The following is a 24074-nucleotide window of genomic DNA, read 5'->3' as shown; positions in this document are numbered from 1 at the left end:
ATCATCAGTAAACAATTGAAGATCTCCTGTCATGTCCTTTCCAATGTCATTAATGTATAGATTAAATAACAATGGTCCAAGGACTGATCCCTGGGCTGCACCACTGGTCACCTTAAATCTGGCAGATTTACATCCCCCCACTTTCTGATACCTCTCCATTAGCCACCTAATTATTCAAGCCACTACTGAAATGCTAATCCTATATTCTCCAGTTTATGCAACTTTCATTTGGTATCCTTTCATTTGGTATCCTATCAAATGCCTTAGCAATGGCTAACATTATCGTAGTGTATCCAACTCAACCATAACATTATTATAAAATATGAGCAAATTGCTTGGACATGATCTTCCTTTAGTTAATCTAAGTTGTTCCTTGCAAAGTATAACTTGTTTGTTAACCAATTCTGTATATGAGTCTTAAAACTTTTCTAAAATCTGTGCAATCATTCCAGAGATACTGATTTGTTGATAGTTAAATATATCAGTTTTTGCACTGCCCTTGTGCAATGGGGTTATCATACATTCTTACCATTCCTGTGGGATTTTTCCTAAGAATCACGTATATAAACATTTCAATGGCCTAGCCAGTTTGGCTGAACATTCCTTTGACATTCCTGTGCTGATGAGTCTTTTCACTCCATGGAGGCCTGAATAATAATAATAATAATAAAATAATAATATCCCATCTGACCCAATTGCTGAATTCTTATCCAGGTTATGCAACAGCTCGAGAACCTCCTTCTCATGCACCTGTATTTCTTCATCGAGTGTAATTGTAGCACTGTGCACTCTGTTACATATACGTGGTTGATAGACCTTGATGTGAGCACTCATTATTTGAGCTATCACATCTGCTTCAGACACAAATTGTCTTTATGTAAATCTCATCCAAAAATGGGTAATTAATACTGTGAGACAAAAACAGATGATCTATAAGCTTATTATAGGGATGACTTAAGAAGATATTTTTTCAAGCTACTTCAGGAATCAATAATTAATGGATAGTGTCTTGCACACAGGCACTGAAACTCTTCTATAATTTACAGACATCACAAACTCATGATCTGTTGTTAACTGGAGAGTGGAGATGCAATCCACATGGCCAACCAGAATCGAATGGTAGACCAACTACACTTCGAAAGTTGCTAATCTTGGCTATTAAAATGCATATCATGCCCTTCGAGTCTCAGTAGAACAAATGAATGAAGAAGGAAACTCAGTAGTTTCAGTATATGAAATACTCTTAAGAGCTGCTACCCTACAAAGTTACAATCCAAATTGAAACAAGTAGCTGAATCAAGCAAAAAATCATTAAAATGACAAGCTTTGTATATTTGCTTCATAAGTTTTAAGGTGTTTCTATTTCATGCCTAATATTGTGAACGAAATAATGCTGGATTAAGCAGTTAGCCAAGAATTATTTTCTAACACATATGTATTTGTATTGGTAATTGCTGATTAACTGAGAAATTTACATAAAGTTGGATGTTAATGGTCAGCGCCATAACTTTACAAAGAACTGAGGTGGTCGAGATTTGTTACTCATCTTAGCAATAAGCTGAATATAGACCAGTTATGAAGCTGCAAGATAAATATTAGGAAATCATCATCATCATTATTGTTCTGTCTCTTGATAGGTCCAATGGTATATCTCAGCAAATTCTCTTCCTCCAATTTCCTCTTGCTTCGTCCTTCATTTCCTGATATCCTCTTGTGCCCATGATATCATCAAGTATCATTAGTCATCTCCTTCCTCTTGGTTGCTTTCCTTCAATTTTCCCTTCTATCATTTTTTTCAGTAGGCTGTCTCCTCTTAATCCATGCCCTATCCAGTTATGCTTTCTTGTCTTATGGTCTTTAGTAAATTCATTTCTTCTTCAACTCTTTGTAATACTTCTTCATTGGTAATTTTTTCAGTCCACTTTATTTTCTCCATTCTTCTCCATAACCACATTTTAAATGCCTCCAACATTTTAGCTTCTTTCTTCCCAATTGCCCATGTTTCTGACCCATATAAGGTCATCCTCCAAATATAACACTAATAAGCCTTTTCTTTAAATTTTTATTCATTTTATTAATAAACAAATTTTTCTTGCTATAAAATGCATATTTTCTTTTGTTAATTCAATTCTTTCTTTTATTTCCATGTCACATTTTCTATTTTCTTGTATTATACTACCAAGATTAAGCAATGCCTTATGTGAAAGAGGATTGTCTCACTTGTTCTACACTTTCTCCAGTCAACATCACCTTGGCACTTCCTGGTTTCCTGGAGGCTCTCATCGCTTTTATTTTCTTTGTGTTAATTTTCATACCATATTTTTTTGCATATACTTTCAAATTCTTACATTAGGTGCTGTAATTTATCTTCAATATTAGCTAATATTGCTTGATCATCGGCGAATCTAATATTTTGTATTGTTTTTCCTCCAATAGTGATTCTTCTTTTCTCTTCATCAAATGCTTCTTTTATCATTTCTTCTGCAAACGTATCGAAGAGCATTGGTGACAGGCAGCATCCCTATCTTACACCTCTGCCAATCGCACATTTTTTAGTTTTTCCTACTTTTGTCTTTATTATGGCAGTCAGGTTCATATATAATTCAGCTATTAACTTTCAGTCTCTCCAATCTAAACCTATTTTGTGTAACACTTCCATCAGCTTTTCCCATTTCACCATGTCAAATCTTTTTCAAGGTTGACGAAACATATATAAACTTCTTTATTTACTTCTATATTCCTTTTGCATATGGTCCTCCTTACACTCTCCTATTTCCATTAGGAAATAGGAGAGTGTAAAAAGGCAACACCTCTGGAGCACTAACTTGCAGGAAAAAAAAAAAAAAATTTATAGTTATTCATGGTTGAATGAAATATTATTATAATGTCTACCAAATAAGAGATGCACTGGTGTTACTAAAATTTTAAAAGAGATATGTGGATACTGACAATTTGAGAAATGCTTCTTATAGAAAAATAATCAAATCAACAGTTGATTGCTATTTTCTAAAGCTAAACTGCCCTTCTTTTAGATGTTCCTCTGTTTTTCCTTATTCTTGTTGTCATTATCCTTTCATAAATCTTTGCAGTGACACAATAATGTTATCCTTCTATTGTTACATTTCCTTCTGGAGCCTCTTTTATGTATTGGAATAATAATCCCCTTGACCAATCATTAGACATCACTTCTTCCTCAGATCTTTCTAAATATATCACACAACCATTTCAGTCCTGAACTACCAGTGGCCCATCTGTTTCAGGGAACTTTTTTCTTCATTTTCTTGAATTCTTCAATCATATTCATTCCAGTTATTTCACTCTGACTTTCATTATCATTTAACAAATCTTTAAAATAATGCTACCATCATTCTAATTCTCTTCCAGCAGTCACAAGATTTCCATCTCTATTTATTAAAAATTCCTGCTTCCTCATTGCTGCTTCTATTCTTCATTAATCCATATAACATTTTCTTGTTCCCATCAGTATCTCTTTTCAACTTATGAGGTATTAATTCAGCCCATTTTTTTATCTGTAACACTTTAATTATTATTTATTTATATATTTATTTTTACTTTTATATTTTTATTTATTTATTTATTTATTTTGACTCTACTGCTTCTTTAACTCTCTCATTCCACCAGTGTATGTGTATGTGTTTTTTCTTTTTCGCTTTCATTTCCAAACACACTCTTCTTTCTACCATTGCATCTCGAAACTTTTCCCATTGTCATCTACATCATAGGTGGCCAACAGCAGGCCTGTGGCAGGATAAAAACTATATTAAATTATATGTATTATCAATTTAGCTATTAGTTTCGACCACAGATTTTCTGATTTGTATACTAGTTATATTCATTTTATCTGATGACGGAAATAATTTATATTCTCAACACTGAATCATAATTGCTTTAAAAAGATTACTCAATATGTGAATGCACTTTCTCAACTATAAGGGTGGTTAAATTGTCACAAAGAAGCCGATTGATTGATGACCATCTTCAGGATTTGTTACGAATATCGTCATCATCGTTGAAAATCGACTTTGATGAACTTGTTGCCGCACATGAACCCCACAGTGTTCTCATTAAGTTGTGTTACATGTAAAAAAACCAGAAATATGTTAATTTAACAACTTATATTTAAATCAGTCAAGTATTTTATATTGTTCTTCTAATAGTAAAATGATTTAACAAATATAGTAATTCAATACATATAACTATTGCCTTGAAAAAATGCAGAGTTTATTTTTATTTAAGTTCTGTCTAAAAGTGTGTGGCCCATGACGCTACCACTCATCATATATTGGCCCTCGTATAAAATGAAGTTGGCCACACCTGATCTACATTATCTGTCTTTAACATATGGGTCTTGGACCCGATCCAAGGCTGCAATTCTTCCTTTATGTCTGTTTATAATCTTCAACTTACTGTTTCTTTTTTTTTCTTGCCACATTTATTTATATCATCATAACACTAATTACAGGTATAGACCATATTGGTCTGCTCCAGTCTCATTATCCATCCAATATCCTTTTTTTTTTAGGTCTACCCCTGCCTTCTCTTTCCAATTTATTTATATACATACTTTAAAGGTGTCTATAAGGTGCCTGTGATCTCTATCTAAACCAACAGATGGCAAAACTGTAATGTCCATAACTTCCCTGCTTCATTTTTCTTTATCAAGGATAAAATAATCTATTAGTTTTTGCTGACCATCCTTACCATACTTTGGGATTTGTGGCATTGTCTTTAAGATATTGGAAACCAGCTGTTTCCAGTTTTGAAATCATTGCTGATGAAAAAATCTAACAACTTTTGTCCTTTCTCATTTCTTTGACCAAAACCAAATAGCTCTAAATTTTTCCTACTTATGTTCCATGTTATTTAACCTGTGCATTAAGATTTCCAAAGTTGATTACACTGTTACTTAATAATATGTTCCAGCTGCTCCTCAAATTTTTCATTCATATCTAAACTTTGTTGTGGTGCATATACCTGGATAAGTGAAATTTGTTTTCCCTTACATTCAAATACAAGCTTCATTATAGTGAAGCATACAAGCTTCACTAATTCCATCACATTTTCATATTAGCAATTATTATTTTATGGTATCTCCATGAAGTCTGGAGACTCATTGTGGGAGACCAAAACTAACTATTTTATACAAAAACCTGATAAATTACACTTATTTACCACTCTCCATGCAAAAAATTCTAGTCCAAACACCCTTACTAATCATACTCTTACACAACTTTCATGAATGACCCCTAGTTCTCTATTTGTCATATATTGAAAATTTTCCTTTCATTTTATGAAACCCCTTTAATATCTTAAAAGTTTCTATCATTTTCCTTTTTTTCTGCCTATGAACTAAACTTTGTAACCCACATCCCTTCAACCTGTCCTCATAGGGAGCATGCCACAGACCTGTCATCAGCTTAGTCACTCATCTCTGATTCCCCCCCCCCCCCCACCAAGAAACCCAGGTGACCAAATTTGTGCACAATAAGATGCAGCTGAGTCATAACCTTATAAAGAGGAATAATAACTTCTCTGTCTTTACTGGTAGCATATTTTTCAACATTAAACTAATTCTTTGAGCTATTTTACAAATTTTTGCAATATGCCCACTAAATTCAACTTTCTGTCTACTATTATCCCCAAGGCCCTAGTCTCATCAGTTTCCTGCACTCCATCAATATGATACACCGTATGTAACCTTTTCAACCCCAAGTGCATAACCTTACATTTTGCAATATTAACACGTTCGCTGCCAACTACGAGTATACTCGTAGTTCGTATATGAGCTTCACAAGCCAACTACGAGTATACTTGTATGTCGATTTACTGACCTCCTATGCCAAACACGAGTTAACCATTAGTATAATTACCTTAATTTGGACCCTTGGATTCTGAATAAAGTGGAGAGCACGTCTGGGGGCTTGATAGAAGGGAAATAATTTCAACTAAAATATAGTATATTATGTATGTGCCTCAGAAGCCAACTACGAGTATACTCGCAGTTCGTATATGAGCTTCACAAGCCAACTACGAGTATACTCGTATGTCGATTACCAACCTCCTATGCCAGGAGCGACTAATCTGTAGTATAACACATAATTTGTAAATCAATTTAAAACTGATAAAAATGAATAAAAATAATAAAATGAAATCAATAAAATAAAAACCAATTTATTCAAATTACGAATGATACACTTTAAAACAGTTTTCCATGCACAATGGTGGTTTTTCCTGGCAAACAGGACAATAATAACACATTTAGCATCGTTGTTTGTTTCGTGTACATACTCGGCATGGCTTTGTCGGCGAATATTTTTTTCTGTAGGTGGTAAAATTTCCAAATAATGAAGATCCCGAATCCTGCTGATAATCTGTAATGCTGTAAGCTTATCCATTCCAACAAAAACTGTGATGAATTGATCTCTAAATTTTAGCGCAGTCATTGCATTTCCAGTAATTATATTATAAAATTTATGCGCATTTTGAATGTATATATCAAGAATGCGTATTGCCAATTTCTTTGGCCATCTAATTGTCTTTCGTAAGGGGGAATAGTAAGAAAGCATTTGATCAGAAAGATCGATGCCTGGCATACCCAAATTATAGTCCCTAACGATATTTGGTTTTAATTGAATTTTACCATTCCAATTTTTTGCTTGAACCATTTAAAATTTGTGCTTATTTGAAATGGAAAGAACTTTCCTCTTATCCTTCCATTTGCGATGATGAATTTATTAAATTCATCATCGCTCATATTAGCGTAAACTTCTAATTCTTTATCAGTAAGTTTTCTTTTACTGGTCATGGCGAAACTCAAGATTTTTAGAGATTAGGCACAATAAACACATTCATCAGCGCATGTAATATATGGGTGGAGGTGATACGAGATTACTCGTAGTTGGCGTATGAAACAAAATTCTGTCTGATACGCCGGCTACGAGATTACTCGTAGTGACCTCGAAGAATCAAAAGCGCTTGCCTTGCGGGAACAAACTATGCCCAAGGATCGTGGCAGCAAACGTGCTAAATTGACAATCATTATCTTTTACCCACAATGCCACAATTTACATTACAAAAGTGATGTAAATCATCCTTCAGGATATCTACATCACCTTTATCAACTATTGCTCTCTCCAGTTGCTATTGCTCTCTTCTATGCATCATCAGCAAATATCCCCCCTTCCTTAAATCTTTCCCTACATCATTGATATACAAATTAAAGGCAGTGGTCCAAATACAGAACCTTGGTGTACTCCACAGTCACACTCATTCTTTTATAGGCTACTCCACCATATACTGTCTGGTGTCTGTCTGTCAGCCACCCCTATCCATTACCATTTGCTCCAACTATTGTAAAAGTTTTCCAAGTGATATTCTGTCAAATGCCATGCAAAGTCCAGAAGTATCATGGTGTAGCCATTTCCTTTATTCAGTTCCTCTGTCGCTTTATCATAAAACATGAATAAATTGCTAAGACCAGGACCTACCTTTTATAAAGCTGTGCTGTCCTATTTGGCCTTTCTTACCATACTAGTCATCTTCTTGCTTGCACTTTGCATTCTATTCCTTGTGAATATACTGATCACCATTTTCTTTCTATTTCTTCCACAGTGTTTTCTTTTCTTTTCTTTTTTTTTTTTTTTTGCAGCTCTTGCTTAATATCTCTACTCATCCACTTAATCTCCACTTAGTTTATCCTCCTGACCGTGGTTATGCAGTTCGATACTGCTTCTTTGAAACTATCCCTGATCACATGCATTACTGATATTCTTTTCTTGTAGCTTCCCTAAGTCTTTCATTATTATCAGCTTTTTAGTTCAACATAAACTTTTCTTGACAGAGAATTCCACATGTTTAGCAACTTCCAAGAACAAGACTGCATGGTGACTCTCCCCAAATGGAGTCAGAGCATCTACCTTGGTTATGGATATATCTTCTGATGCTATTATTAGATCCAACACTCTCAAACCCTTTGTCCCCTCTATAACATGTTGTTTTATGTAATTATCCCTTAGCAACTGTATAAATTCCACTTCAATTTTGCCATGTCCCTTTTCCTCCAGTAATCTGTTCCCATACTTAAAGACTCCCATAATGATTGGTTTGGCCTGCTCTTATTGTGGTACTCCACTAATACATGGTATCTGCATCTTCCTGTGGACCCCCCCCCACACACACACTTCTGTAATCTTTTAATGGGTAAACCATTTACCCATTAAGAGATTGAGTCTTCACACTCTTGTAATTAAAGAAAAATCTTTTAAAAAAAACACAAATATATACATCAGATTTATTATAACTTATCTGTACAAGCACAAGTATTTTCTTTACACCAGAACTTCAAATAACAAACAAAACACTTCAATCTACGCAGCTTCTTTTCAACTTTAGTCTCTTTTCTCCTATTGAACTTTCATTCTCTCTCTCTCTCTTGAATTTACACAGGAGAAAGACTAATAAAAAATGCTCTCTATATGACAGTAGCATAAGACAATCAAATTCTTCTTGCATCTTAAAATCACAGAACACTGAGGAAAACATATCTTGTATTCATCCAAGACACTTCTTTAACTTCACTTTCTATATAAAAGTAACAGCAAACTTAACTGAATACACCATTAAAACTCTATCAACCATTTCATCATGACAAAGTGAATTAACTTTCAGTGTGAAAGTGTGAAAAATTTTCTTATAACCTTATCAACAGTTTTAACACTTCAGAACAACTCTGCCTTCTATATGAAAGTTTTTGAAGAAATAACTAAAACCACACCCACTACTTGAAATCACATATCAGATCGAGAATCCCTGCCAACCTGGTTTGTCGAGTGGTTAATATACCTGTTCCCAAACCAGCACGTCCCGATTTTGAATCCTGCTGTGGCATGGATGTTTGTGATTGTCTTTAGGTAGGAAATGAATTTCATCGGCCATTGTGAGACCACTGCACTGCTTATTGGAGACCTGAAGTGACTTGAAAAAGTTCCATGTTAGGACTTGAGCAGAGTTTCCAGACTATGTCTAAATAAAAAAATTACAAAAAATATATATAAATTGGGATAAGCTTTGGCAAGTAGTACAGGAGTATGGAGTGGATGGCCAACTATTAGCTGCCATCAAGTCCTTGTATGAATGCCCAGAGTTTTGTGTCAGGGTAAACAGCACAAAGTCTGAACCTTTCACAGTCCCCGTTGGCCTCCGCCAAGGGTGTATTCTGTCACCTCTCCTTTTCATAATATTTATGGACTGGATTGATAGGCACAGCCGAGGCAGTGAGTGTGTCAGAATTGGAAGATGTAGCATTGGACATCTGCTTTTTGCAGATGACCTAGTTCTGCTTAGCTCTTCCACAAATGACCTCCAGTGGACCCTGGATAGGTTTGTAGCTGTTTGTGCAGATGCCGGAATGAAGATCAGTGTGGCCAAAACGGAAACATTTGTGGTGTCAAGACAACCATCCCAGTGCACTCTACATGTAAGTGGAGTCCCAATGAGGCAGGTGGAGAAGTTTAAATACCTTGGGTCTATATTCATGAATGATGGAAAATGGGAGATAGAGCTAGATACTTGAATTGGCTCAGCAAGCTCAATATTGTGGGAGCTTGGCCGTTCGGTAGTATTGAAATGGGAGTTAAGCCAGAAGGCAAAGCTGGCTGTTTTCAATATAGTCTATGTCGCCATCCTCACCTATGGTCATGAGAGTTGAGTAATGACTGAAAGAATGCGAACACGAATTCAAGCGGCTGAAATGAGGTTCCTTTGAGGGGTTGCAGGGCTGACAAGACTCGACAGAGTCAGAAGCTCTGCAATTCGGGAAACTCAACTCGATACCAACCGCTGCTTCTTTGTGTTGAGAGATCACAGTTATGTTGGTACAGGGCACCTGGTCAGAATGCCACAAGAGAGGCTCCCTCAGCTGGCCCTCTTTGCCAAACCAGAGGGTGGGAGACCACATGGAAAGCCAAGGACTCGCTGGATAGATTATATCCAAAACCTTGGGTGGACACGTTTGGGAATCCCACCAGAACACCTGAGCTTGGTGGCAGAGGATCGTGACCATTGGAAGTTCCTCTTGCAGCTGTTGCCCCCACAACCCAATTAGTAAAGGTGGGCCTTGAGGATGTATGTATGTATAAAATGGATAAAAAAATGACAAAAAAGAATTCCCCACCCACAGTACAGAAACGTACTATATGTAACTATATGAGAAGTTCAGCCCAATGACCAAGACAACCCAATTAGCCCGCCAGAGGGCACCATTAGGACTTTAGGAACAATATTAGTTTCTTGCCTTCTTCCTCATTTGCTTTTGTTAGTGCCTGCGTGCACATACCATATTTTTATGTTCCTGAAGATGGCAATGTGACATTGCCGAAATATTAAAGTTATTCATTAAAGTTGCCTTTAATTAATATCCTTTGTATGCGTTGTTAATTCCTTAAGCTAATTACCAGTTATGTATGACCAACATATAAGACTTGCTACTAGAATTACGATCATCGGAGATTCCATCGTATGAAAGGCCCACCAATACGGCAAAATGAGGTTGAAGATATTGAGACAACTAAATCGTCTGACCTTCCTAAAACGGCGATAACAAGGTAATCCCAAATTGTGTTAAATTTAAGCACCGTTTTACTTCACAGAAAGCTCTCCGTATTTTTAATCGCACTAGCTTCGCCCTATTAAGAGAACAATCACCGCAACCCTTGTTCTCCTTGCCAACGAAAACAAAACCTTACGGGCACTAGAGGAAGAACTTTCAGATATGCTTGGCCATGATCTTTGAACGATTCTTTATGACATCTCATGCCCTTCGGCAACAAAAGAATTCAAAAAAATATGTTGTTGGCACTTGAAAAAATATGAAAACTTGATAATGAATTCTACTTCCTTACCACAGCCACCACTCAACACGGTAGTCAATCTCTTGTTTGTAGTTTTAAAGCCTGAAGCACTCACCACACTTTCACGTGGCCACAATTTCGCCTTAGCTCCTAAAAGAATACCTGCCAAGGAAATCGTGATCCAAATAGAACGTGGGATTCGCAACCTTCCTAACCATATTGCCAACAACGTCAGACTCGATGTAGCCGATGTTCTCACCAAAACAAAACCTCTAAAAACCAACTTATCCAAAGACGAATATGCAGCTCTAAAAATAGTAATCACCAAAGCGGATAAGGGAAAGGCCACTGTGGTTCTCAATCAAAAGGACTACAAAGGTAAGCTTAATGCTTTAGTATTAGACCATACTACCTACTTCCCTATTGAATATAATCCTACCAACTCTCAGATTAGAACTCTCCACAGACTCCTTAAGAAAGTCACTTCTTGGCCTGTGGAAGTCACTAACAAACTAAAACCTTATAACTCTAGCCCCCCCCCCCGAATTATATGGACTCCCAAAAATACATAAACAAAATGTGCCATTATGTCCCATAGTGGATGGCATTGATTCCCCCACATATAAATTAGCCAAACATTTAGCCAAAACGCTTGCACACTATACTGGCAACACACCATCACACATAAAAAACTCAGCCCACTTTCAAGCCAGTATAGAAAACCTCTCACTCCAACACACTAACATAATGGTCAGTTTTGACATCTCCTCCCTATTCACTAATGTCCCACTTAAAGAAACCCTAGCGCTCATCCAAGCCAGGTTTCCTCCCAATATCTCAGCCCTATTTCAGTTCACAATGAACTCAGGCTATTTCGTTTGGCAAGGAAGATTCTACAAACAGATAGAGGGGACATCCATGGGTTCACCACTTTCCCCACCCTTGGCCAACTTCTTTATGGAGACCTTTGAAGAGAAAGCCTTAAACTCTGCCCCACAAAAACCCACTATTTGGCTATGATACATGGATGATATGTTCGCTATTTGGCCACATGGCTCAGATACACTCCACTCCTTCCTAACACACTTAAACAACCAGCACCCAAGAGTCCAGTTCACCTTAGAAAAAGAGGAAAACAACACCTTCCCCTTCCTAGACACTTGAATCACTCGCCAGCTTGATGGATCTTTAGTTTTCTCTGTTTACAGAAAACCCACCCATACAGGCAGATACATTCACCAGCAAACCCCCCCCCCCCCTCACAACAATACAGGGTTATAAAAACACTATATAACAGGGCAAAATTAATCTGCTCAGATGATGATTCTCTAACCACTGAACTAACCCACATCCTCAACACTTTCTTAGCCAATGGCTATAACCCCCAAAAAATACTAAAACCAGTAAACCACAACCCCCTTCCCCCTCCACAATAAAGATTACATAAATCTATCACCATTCCCTATATCCTCAAAAAATATGACCTGACTTCTTGTTATAGACATATAAAAAGTTGGCATCCCTTATCCGCTCTACCAAAGACCAACCACTTCCCCTGGACCTACCTGGTGTATACCAGGTCCCTTGCAGCTGCAAATTGTCCTACTTTGGCCAAACAGGCAGGACAGTAAATATCAGGATTTCAGAACACAAAGATTACATCTGGTTTCACCAGTATAGCCACTCTGGGCTGGCAGACCATGCCTTAGCTACCCGCCATAGAATTCGTTGGAATTAAACTAAAATAATACACCATAGCAAGTTCAAGTTGAAGTTATTCATTAAAGTTGTCTTTAATTAATATCCTTTATATGTGTTGTTAATTCCTTAAGCTAATTACCAGTTATGTAACTATACTATATGTACTATATGCAACTTTCTTGGGTAGGAACCACATATAAAATAAATAATAAATAAATAAACAGATGTCTGGGTCCATTTCTATATGAACTGGAGAGCAATAAAGTTCCTTTTAGCTTTAACTGAATTAAATCCTATATGGATTAATAACCACAATAAAATTCACACATCTCTTTATACAAGGATATCCCCTGTCAATTTGTAAGGTTTTCTTCTAATTTCTGTCCCGTCTTCATATGTTGAAGACAGAAACCCCACAAGTTTTTTCTTCTGTGTTCCTTTTCTATTCCCTGAACAGCTGATTGCAATGTTCGTTAATGTTCTTCTTAATGCATAACATAAAATGGATTTAACTTAGATACATACATATTTTTTATTAGTATAAAATTTTTGCCCTGGTATCGGATTTGCCCTAATAAAAATATATATGCAATTTAAATCTGTTTTGTTATTTAATAATTATCACGTCTTACATTCCTACATGTCAAGTTAAGTATTCTTCTTACTTCTGTGCATGCTCAGAAATATATAGTAGATCAACATGTGCTCTGATCCACTATTATTGCTTTCAACACTGTATTTGAAATGACAAAAAAAGTTTTTTCTTCATAGTGCAGATCATAGTGTTATAATTTTAACAAGTAGTTAAAATTATAACAGTTCTTCATTTCACATTCTTCTCACACTGAGGTAATCCTGTTTAATCACTTCCAATAATACAGTGGTGACTTTCACCTCCCTCATTGTCAATGGCATATTTTGTGCACAACATTTGTCAATACAAACAATGCTAAAACACTTGACAGCTTACACAAAATAAGAACTAACCTAAATAAATTTATTTCTCCTTAGCAAGACGAAGATAAAAATAACATTTCAAAACATCTTGCATGCGATATACAAAAATAAACAAATGTTTTACTACAAATTGACAAACATACTGAATTATTGATTACCTTAATTTTAATTTATTTTTATATTTTTAACTTGTAGAATATCTTAATTTTAATACAGATATCTTGCACTGTTTTTCAATATCCAAGTAATCCTGTGATCTACATTGGCAACCTTAGCAATGTGCCCTCTAAACTTCAACTCTCTATTGACTACCACCCCAAATTTTCAATTTCATCTATTTTGTGGAGTGTAGTTCCATCAGTGTGATATACAACTTGTGATCTATTTATTCAAAATACATAACTTTACATTTCTCTCCATTATCTTTTTGTCGATATGAACAGCCTATTTAAATCATCTTGCAAGCTCTCCACATCACTTTAATTTACTATTTACCTCATTTTACATCATCAGCAAACAATTGAATATTTCCTTTCAGATTATTTCTTATATCAATTTAGTACAAATTAAAAAGTAGTGGTCTTAGCACAGAACTTTGCAGCACACCACTAGTAACCTGAACGTGTGGACAGACTTATGTGTTCGTCGAACATGTTGTTTATTATTTTAACGGTATAATAGAACACAGAAACTAAGTAAATAATTAATTTATTAACTTGATGCTGATATTTCGCTGGTGTTATAACCAGCATCTTCAGAGCACAAAAACACTGTTTGTCACAATACGCGAGACTAAAACAACATGGTGTACTTAAACAAAATTGTAGCAGCAACACAAAGACTAGAGTCCTGATTTTGGCGCCCTCTATCTGGGGGAAAAAAAAAAAAAAAAGCTATTATATATTACTAGAGTCCTAGAAAAGTGCTAGTTTTTTCTTAATATGACTGTCTCCCAGATCTTCGGCAAGTTAATACAGCCATATTTGTTGAGATTTAGAGTGTGTTTTAGGGCTTCTGTCGCCTCTAAGAACAATCTCTCTGATTTATACGGGTTTCTGTGTAGTACTTTTGTGTTTTTCCAGTTGATCCTGTGTGCAGGGGTATCCAGAGCATGGTCTGCCAGGCCCGACTTCCCATAATGATAATTCCGGACGTATCTTTTATGTTCACTGATGCGGATGTTCACAGTTCTTCCTGTTTGACCTTAGTAGGCTTGATTGCATGAGCAGGGTACTTGGTAGACTCCTGGATGTGATAAAGGAGGAATGCTGTCCTTGGGTGAGCGGATGAGGGTGGCTAATTTGCTACATGGTCTGAATGTAGTGCGTAGTTTATGTTTATTGAGAATTCTTGAGATCTTTTCGGATGTGCCTTTAATGTAAGGGATGGTGACTGTTTTGTTATAGTTCTCTGTGGTGGATGGTGGGAGGGGTTTCTTAGGAGTGTTTAGTATTTTGTTTATTTTATGTGGATTGTAGCCATTGGCCAAGAAGGTGTGGCGTAAGTGAGTCAGTTCAGCAGTAAGAGCCTTGTCATTGGAACAGATTGCTCTCGCTCTATGGGTTAGCGTTTTTAATATGCCATATTGTTGAGAAGGATGATGGCGTGATTGTTTGTGTAAGTATCTGCCTGTATGTGTGGGTTTTCTAAAAACTGAAAATGATAAGGAACCATTTGGGAGACGTGTGATGAGTGTATCCAGGAAGGGCAGACAGTTGTTGGTTTCCAGTTCCATAGTAAAGTGGATTTTTTGGATTTTGGTGGATGAGGGTGGCTAATTTTAGCAAATATCAGCATCAAGTTAATAAATTAATTATTTACTTAGTTTCTGTGTTCTATTATACCGTTAAAATAATAAACAACACTAGTAACCTGCTTTCTCCTGGATTCTGCTCCTCCATATGCCACTTTTTGGGTATCTGTCCATCTGTCACCCTCATATCCATATAACCAATGTCATATCCCTCCACATTTGCTGTAATTTGCATAACAGATCCATGTTGTATTCTGTCACATGCTTTTGAAAAACTAGCAAAATTTATCGAACTGAGCTATTACTCTATTAAAAAAGTTAGTAAATTACTAAGTCTTGACCAACTGTTCACAAAGTCATGCTGCTCCTCATAGAGTATTATATTCTGTCCACTAATTCCTGATTTAACTTTGACCTTTTCCAGTAGTTTTACCACCACCACTCCTGAGTTACTGATCTGTAATTTTCTAGTGCAGTCTTAGTTTCCCTTATGGAAATTAATTATTTTGCTCTCTTTCTACTGAAAGGGAGTAGAAAGAGGGCAAAATACCACCTTGAGCTGTTGGCTTCAAGGTGGTATTAAAATGACAGCGAAATTTTGGATCAGTTTATTATTATTAGATGAGCAACTCCATGGAGTCTAAAGATGCATTGTGGGAGGCCCACACTACTAACCCTTGAACTCATTCACTTATAGAGTACTTCAAACTGCTTCTGACCTAATCAATTTTTCCCATTCACTACTCCTCTCCAAGCAAAAAATTCTGGTCTTCATGTCTTTGCTAATAATGTACTCTATGTAGTTTCCAGGGTTGACCTGTTTCTACTTTTTTTTGTCATGTATTAAAAAAAATCTACATCTGTGTATCTTGTAACATCTTCTTAGTAATCTGTATATTTCTATGCACTTACTATTCTTTTCTGTCTGTCAATCCAGTAGCTGCATATTGATTTCATAAGTTGGTGCTATGTTGTGTGTATGGGACTCACGACCGTTGTATCATCATATGCTAATTAAGTAATTAACCAAATTTTGTAACCCACAAACCTTTAATCTGCTCTCATACGAGGCATTCCATAAATTAGTTGCCTTCCTCTGGATCCTTTCTACTTCCTTTTACCTTATTGTCAGTGTGTTCCTCAATATTCAGTTGATCCTGTGAGCTATTTTATCCAATTTTGCAGTATGTCTTCTGAACTTGAACTTCCTCTTCACCATTATTCCCAAATTTCTAGTGTTTTCAATTTCCTGTAGTGCACTTCCATCAATGAAAAGATCACAGCTTGTAATCTTTTCATCCCACAGTGTATAATCTTATATTTTATGCCATTGAACTACCATCTATTATCCTTTACTGATACTGCCAGTCTATTTAAATCACCCTACAGGATCTCTATATTCATTATCATTAATTATCCCCCCCTCCAATTTAGCATCATCAGCAAAGAACTGGATATGTCATCATCAGTGTACGAATTAAATAGCAGCAGTCCAAGTACAAACGCCTGTATCGTGTCACACCTGCTTTCTCATTGATTCCTTCATGTCTATTCTTCAGCCACACTTTTATCTAGGTCAACAGCTTTATATCTATTCCCATTTGCTTCCTTTTAAGTTATAGGATTTTGCATGGTATCCTGTCATATTCATTTGCAAAGTCCAGCAGTATCATGGTATAGCCATTTCCTTTTCCCAACTCAACTGTCACCTTATTTCCATGGTTGTATCACTGAGATATTACTAGAGCAAGATGATGGAGATTACTATTTATCCTTCATGAAGCCATGCAACCCCTTTCTCTATGAAGCATTATATTCCTATCTGCCTATTTCTAAATTTTGTCCTTAACCAACTTTTCCAATATCATCATCATCAACCACCATGGGTCCAATGCCCGTAGGTGTCTGATGCCATCTTGATATGATTCTTCCATTGCATTTTATTTTGTGCAAGATGACTCAGTTTGTGTATAGAGGTTCTGCACCATTTGACAATTTCATCGCCCCGTTCTCTGTTTGGTCTTCCTTTTTTATTCTTTCCTTCAATCATCCCAAACAGCAGCATTTTTATTTTCCTCTCATCATTCATTCTACATATATGGCCAAAGAGACGTAGTTTCCTTTTGATTATTTTCTGGATCAGGTTTTCTTTTGATTGTATTCATCTGTAGATTTCCTCATTGTTCACTTTCTGGATCCAGCTTATTCTCAAGATCTTTCTATAGCACTTCCTCTCAAATGCTAATATCCTCCTTTCAGATTCTCTCAGGAGTACCCAGGCCTCACATCCATAGAACATGCTGCTGAAGATACAGGTTTTAACCACCACTGCAGAGATATGAATTGCTTTATGATTTGCTAAAGTTGTGAAGCATCCTTTTTTTTTTAATGTTCTGTATTAGCATCTATCCACTCCCTTAACGGGTGGTTCAAGAGCACTGCCAGTTCTTGCATCTTCTCATAACAAACAGATCAATAATCCATTCAATCCAATGGCTGTATTCACGTGAGGTTTCTTAATATTCTAAACACCTCCTGTTTATCTATCTCTGTTCTCATATCACTTCTTGTCACATTAGTCACTGTGTCATCTCTATCTGGATGTAGCTTTGCAGACTGATCACTCAGCAGTTTCATCTGTTATAGTTACTTCCCTACCATCTGAATTTCTCAAGGACTATTTTAGTGAGCATGGGAATGTCAAACTCAAGGCATATGGTACTTGACATAGTCTTACATCATGTTACTTTTAATATAATTGCTTGAAGAGAACATCCCCACCCTTCATTTATTCTCCTTCCTGAGGGTCTTTCCTTTATGCTTTCGTTGTTTTTTTTTTCTTCTTTAATGGAAGTCTGCTCCATCCCTCTATGGGCAGGTGTGTTTGATACCCTATTGGCTAGCAGGCTGCAGTACTTTTTGTTCATAGTAGTTATACACAGTCTCTGAATGCATTCAGTGTTTAGTATGTTTGAGAAAGCCAGCACACTTTCCCAGAGACCACTTAAGGAAGATGAGAAGTGGTTAGCAAATGATATTACTAACATATCAGCAATTAATGTTAGAATATTATTTAATTGAATAACCTAAATCGAGTATAATTTAATTTATATTCCATTTATAATTTATGTCAGAGAATCATTGGCCTGATGAAGAATATACAAGGATGGTCTGAAAAGTTCTCGGCCTAGCAATGAAAAAACGAATTTATAATTTCAAAAAAAGTTTTTTTTCAACATAATCTCCCTTAAGACTAATGCATTTATTCCAGCGCCATTATCTGCCCCCCCATAGTGGTTCTCAGTAAGATCTGCAAAATACCCCTCTACAGCTGCAATCACACCTCTTGATTCAAAGAAAAACGCTGACTAGTGAGGAAGAGTTTTAGTTTTGGGAAGAGATAGAAGTCAGAGGGAGCCAAATCTGTGGAATAGGGTGGATGGTTGCCTATCTTAATTTTCTTGTTGCCAAAACACTTTTGTGGGCAGGTACATTGTGATGATGGAAGCTGATTTTTTTTCTTCTGCAAACCCGGTCTTTTCTCACGGAGTTTTTCATCTAGTCTGGTTAAAAGATTGGAATAATATTCCCCAGTTATTGTTTTAACCTTTTCAAGATAATTAATAAACAAAATGCCTTTAGCATCCCAAAACACCAATACCATGACCTTTTCTGCTGATGGAACCAACTTTGTCTTCTTTGGCACTGAACAACTGGCTTCTGTTCACTGTTTTGACTGCTGCTTGGATTCTTGTGTGTAATGGTGAATCCAAGTCTCATCCATAGTAATAAATCAACACACAAAATCAATTTTATTCTTATTAAAATGCTCCAAGCACTGTTTGGAGATTTTCATATGAGTCCATTTTTGATCAGCTGTGAGCAAGTGCAGCACCCATCTTGCGCAAAGCTTTTTCATTTGCAATTCTTCATGCAAAATATATCCTACACGTTCTTTTGAAATGTCTCAGCAATTTCATGCACTTTGACTCACCCGTCATTCAATATCGTATCGTGCACTTGATCAATGATTTCTGGTGTTGTTACACTTTTTGGATGTCCTTCACGTGGATCGTCTTCGAGGCTGGTGTGGCCACGTTTAAAGTTAGCAGCCCATTTCTTTTGTTTTTAACTTAATTGTTGAAAACAAAGGAGAAGAGTGCCCATAAACTTTTATCAACTTCGAATGAGTTTCTTTTGGTGTTAAGCCTGCTTTTACAAAGAATTTTATAACTGCACGATACTCAATTTTATCCATTTCAAGGGTTACAGACAACACTTTGCTTCAGACAGCTGTATAAAAGAGACTACTTGATAGAATGACTTGCAATTTCACATGGATGCTTATGACAGATGTACCAACTTAGAAAAAAAAATCTTGCTGATAACGTTGGCATCTATGGTCAAGGCCAAGAACTTTTCAGACCACTCTTTTATTAACATTAGAAATGCCAGAATATTTTATCAAAGAAGAAAAATCACCTTTTAGATTCAGTAACAAAAATTATTCCAGTATTGCAATATCAATCTCATGAAGACTTATATAAAAAAAACAACATATATATTAAGATATTTCAAGCTTATGCATCACTCCCATGGAGGTGACAAGTATACAGAATTCCTTTCATATCTTCCCATGACTTGCAACTGGACTGCCAGTTTTCTCGGTGGACACACGTCATTTGTGATGGTGGATGGATGCCTATCTTCTAACTATGCAATTAATGCTGGTGGTGCTGCAGGGTTTGTCCTTTCACCCATCCTCTTTCTTATATCTATATATATATATCAATGACTGCTCCAATTGACCATCAATCTGATACACAGTTTTATCGACAACAGTACACTATATTTTTCCTTTTCACTTGACAAACCTTGCAGCACAACCCACAGAGCAACACCTCTGCATCCCTAAATTCTGATTTCCAAGCCACTCTTCAATTTAGTTCAGATACATTTGTCAGTTTCACTGCTCAAAAAAATACAGTTCTGCCTTATTTCCCACATAAAAGAATCTCTCCTTGGGATTATCTTGACATCAGGACTCTCTTTGCATAAGCGGATTACAACCATTGTCCCCAGCATCTAAAAAATTAGAATTCCTCTTTCACACAAGGCATTGCTTTACCTCTGTGCATTAACTCTGTACAAATCACAAATCCCCTCATCCATCAAGTACTGCTTACACATCTGGGGCAGTGTTCTCAACAGCTCCATAAAAATATTTGACTTAATACAGAAGGGAGCAATCAGACTTACTCTTACCAACTCACTCCAACCACTCCTGCACATGTATTCAATATCTACTCAGTAATTTCCTCTCTCTCTACCAATCCATTGAAATACATGCAGCTGTCACCCACCACTACCCATTCATAGTTTAGCTTCATACTAACAGAACATGTTTCTCTTCCTTCTCCCCCCCCTCCCTGCTGCACTCTGGAACAGCCTCTCTTCTCCCATATGTGTCCCCCAAAGAATACAGTGCCACACTCTTTCAAATCTAATGTGAATGAGTTCTGTCTTTCCAAAATCTCTTTCTATATACTGTACTAACATATAGGTTGACCAACCAACTGCTCATGTATGAGTACAACATAAAATCCACACATGAAAATTTATAAATATTAATAGAAAAATACATGTTCACAGTGTGTAATGGGGACTTGGATGCAAAAATGGGCAAGTGCATGGAGGGTGTGATGGGGAAATTTCTGATTGATCAAAGAAAAGATATTAGAGTGCTTGAATTTTGTAAGATACTAATATTTTTTCATAGAGACAGACACACATGTCGGATTTTCACCTGAATTCATTACATCCTAGTTTAACAAAAAGTGGAAACATCATTCTAAAATATAGAAATTACATTTTAAAGAAACTAGATAAATTCTGAACTTAAAACTCTATCAGCGAAAACAAAGCAACCACCAACAAGAAAAGAGAACCTCTAAGATGCATTGCCCAAAATTAAGACACATTTCCTCACATCCAAATACTCAGCATTTTTGTTACCTGGAAACCATGACTAATAAACGATTGCCAGTCTTAGCCAGCTTCTTCCTCTTTCATTGAAGAGGGACTCCCTTGCTTATGATGCACCATCTTTAGACAGATGTCATGAAAAAGCTTGGAGAAATTCAAGTGCCTGATATCTGTAAAGCATTTAATCAGGTTGTGTATAGATGCCTTCATCTCATGGTCAGGCTTCTGACTTCTGGACGTATTGCTGGAGCACCCAGAGCTTCATTCTTTTATCTGCTTTCTTCTACATATTAATTTCCTTCTCTGTTTTGTTGCAAATCCATTTCACAATTTTACTGTTGATAGTAAGTACACTGCATTCTTCTTTCTTAGTTCATGGATCTTGCACTGTACACAGATCAGCAAAACTTCCAGATAGCTACTTTTACAGCTGAAATGTCTGATCTCCAAACCATTCTTTAGTGGTGGGCTTTGTCAATCTTGTTAACTTCACTTTTTGCAAAACTTGAGCTTATTTATTTTTTTTGTAAAAACAAAAGGAGAGAAAATGTTCATCTTATTTTTGACATCTGGATACTGAAATCATCAGGACAAGATGAGATTTATCTTCTTCTAATCTTTCTTGATATAATTCTAAGTAGTACTTCCTCAGCATTCATGAAATTAGTTTTTTCCCCTACCTTTTTATGGAAGGTATTGCTTTACATCTGAACTATTAATCTGTACAAATTTGCCAACCATTGAATATTGTTCTCATATTTTTGGGGAGTACTAAGAGCTCCTTAAAATTTTTTTGACTCAGTACAGAGGAAAGCAGTTGCATTTAAATAATAACCCAGTTCTCTTAATATTTCACTGCACTCTCGTTCACACAGTTTTTTTATGGAGAACATCCACGATAGGTTGGTCAACCTGTCGTGAATGTTCACTAGTAGCATGGATGGGCAGTGGTATACTAGTACCATGAATTTACTTGCAGCTTGCATTTTGTAGATATATTTCCATTGCCACTGTTCATCAAAATTTACTCTGATTCCTCTACTCTTTTCTAAATCTGTTAAAGTACAGGACAAATCTTTGTCCTCTTTCTTCATTTCATCTGCTGTTGCTTTTGGAACACCCTTCCCCCTTTTGTATTGTAGGCATTTCATAAGAAATCACTGCACTTGTTTTACCAATAACAAATTTAATGTCTTTTCTTTTCTCTTCTCTAAATTTGATACTTTGAAATGTGCAGTCAGTGCTAACTGTAAGTAAATATAGGCAATACCAAAATATAGCTGCAGGTGAGTAGACCAGTTATTGATATTAGGATGGTTCATATGTAATTTTTTCTTATTTAAATTTAAGAGTTGGAAATCAGTTTTTTGTAGTTGAAAGTTTTCATATTTAATTTCAGACATATGTATCTAGTGCTGACATGGAATTCGTAGCAGCTACTATTCAAGCAATAGGCCGATGTGCTAGTTTTATTAAGGAAGTTGCTGACACTTGCCTTAATGGCTTGGTCTCGTTATTGTCTAATCGAAATGGTGAGATATGTTTTTATACTAATGTAGGCATTAACTCATGCAGAGCAGACTTTTTTTTACAAACAGCCATGTCCACAGTGGGATTCGAATTGCAACATTTTGATTGGAGAGCAGGTATGCTATCTACTTCGCCAACCAAGCCAGCAAATTATAAATGGGAAAAATTAATAACATTTGTGCTAGTAATATCATCTCCTTAATTTGGAAAACCGCTTTTGGCAGTAAGATAAAACAAATATCTGCATGAATGCTATTGATTGGGATACTCTGCTGTTTTCTTTATGAACTTAAATTCTTCATTTGACATGATGCCAGCTTCATCCACTCCTCGGTGCAATCAGAAGTCTAGTTTTTGGAAACCAGTAAAGCGTAAGGACAAGTATAGATGTATGTAATGTTAAAAATAACGACTAGTGCAATAACTAGGTCTTAGTGTAATAATACTAGGTCTTAATTCAGATTTTGCAGTTGATACAGATATTTAAACCATAGATTAAGTCGTTCTTAAGAATGCATTTATTGTTAAAGAACTTATGGTTAAACTACCATTTTATAGAAATAATTATAAATTATTAATTTCTCAGTGTTTCAAGATTTCTGTCATAGTCATCATCATCTTGATCAAATATATACTTATGTACACTAAACAAATAACACAAAATAAATGATAGTAAGCTAATGAAAGCCAGTTTATGAATCATTACAACACACTTGGCATCTCATGGGGGAGGGGAGATTTGTACAAATATACTTCTATTATGAGAAAAAATAATAATTGCAACTACATAAAAACTTCCATTTATGCTCTTGGTTATGAACATTAACTGAAGTGGATTTAATCTAAAATTCTGAACTGAAGGTACTGTTTATGTATATTCACTTCAAGCATTAGAGTTTTTTAGGTTCAGAATTGATTATTTTATTGCTTTTTTATTTTATTTTATTTATTATTTTTTTGTTATAAATAACCATTGCCAATGAAAATGTTAAGTATTATTTTAGGCTTATTTATGAGATCTGTTCAGCCTATGAGTATCTACATAATGGTAGTGTTTTTTAAGCCAGTGTTTCTCAACCTTTTTTTTTTTGGATCATGCCCGTCTCAAATATTTTGATGCCCCACCTCAACATCTCAAAGATTTTGATGCCCACCCTCTAGCATAATAGTCAGCCAAATTCTGAAAAGGTATAATATAAATATGTACGTAGGCTGTTCAATAAGTAATAAGACTAATTTTATTGTCGCGAAACCACTCATCACAATCATCACAATATTAA

The 24074-nt window shown here is 35.9% G+C and overlaps 1 protein-coding gene across 1 annotated transcript in view; it reads left to right on the top strand.

The window, feature by feature from the left end:
• rb (adaptor related protein complex 3 subunit ruby) overlaps positions 1 to 24074 on the top strand; it is a 482738-nt gene that overhangs the window by 209093 nt on the left and 249571 nt on the right. The window contains exon 13 of the mRNA XM_090402121.1: positions 22664 to 22796. Coding sequence (XP_090258247.1) covers positions 22664 to 22796 — 133 coding nt within the window. The remainder of the gene's footprint in view (positions 1 to 22663; positions 22797 to 24074) is intronic.

Source organism: Typopeltis vanoorti, chromosome 12, assembly GCF_054136105.1.
Source record: "Typopeltis vanoorti isolate ZY-2024b chromosome 12, IOZ_Tvanoo_1.0, whole genome shotgun sequence".
In the NCBI taxonomy this organism is placed as follows: domain Eukaryota; kingdom Metazoa; phylum Arthropoda; class Arachnida; order Uropygi; family Thelyphonidae; genus Typopeltis; species Typopeltis vanoorti.
Note: the sequence above shows the minus strand (reverse complement) of the source record. Positions and strands in the feature narration are given on the sequence as shown.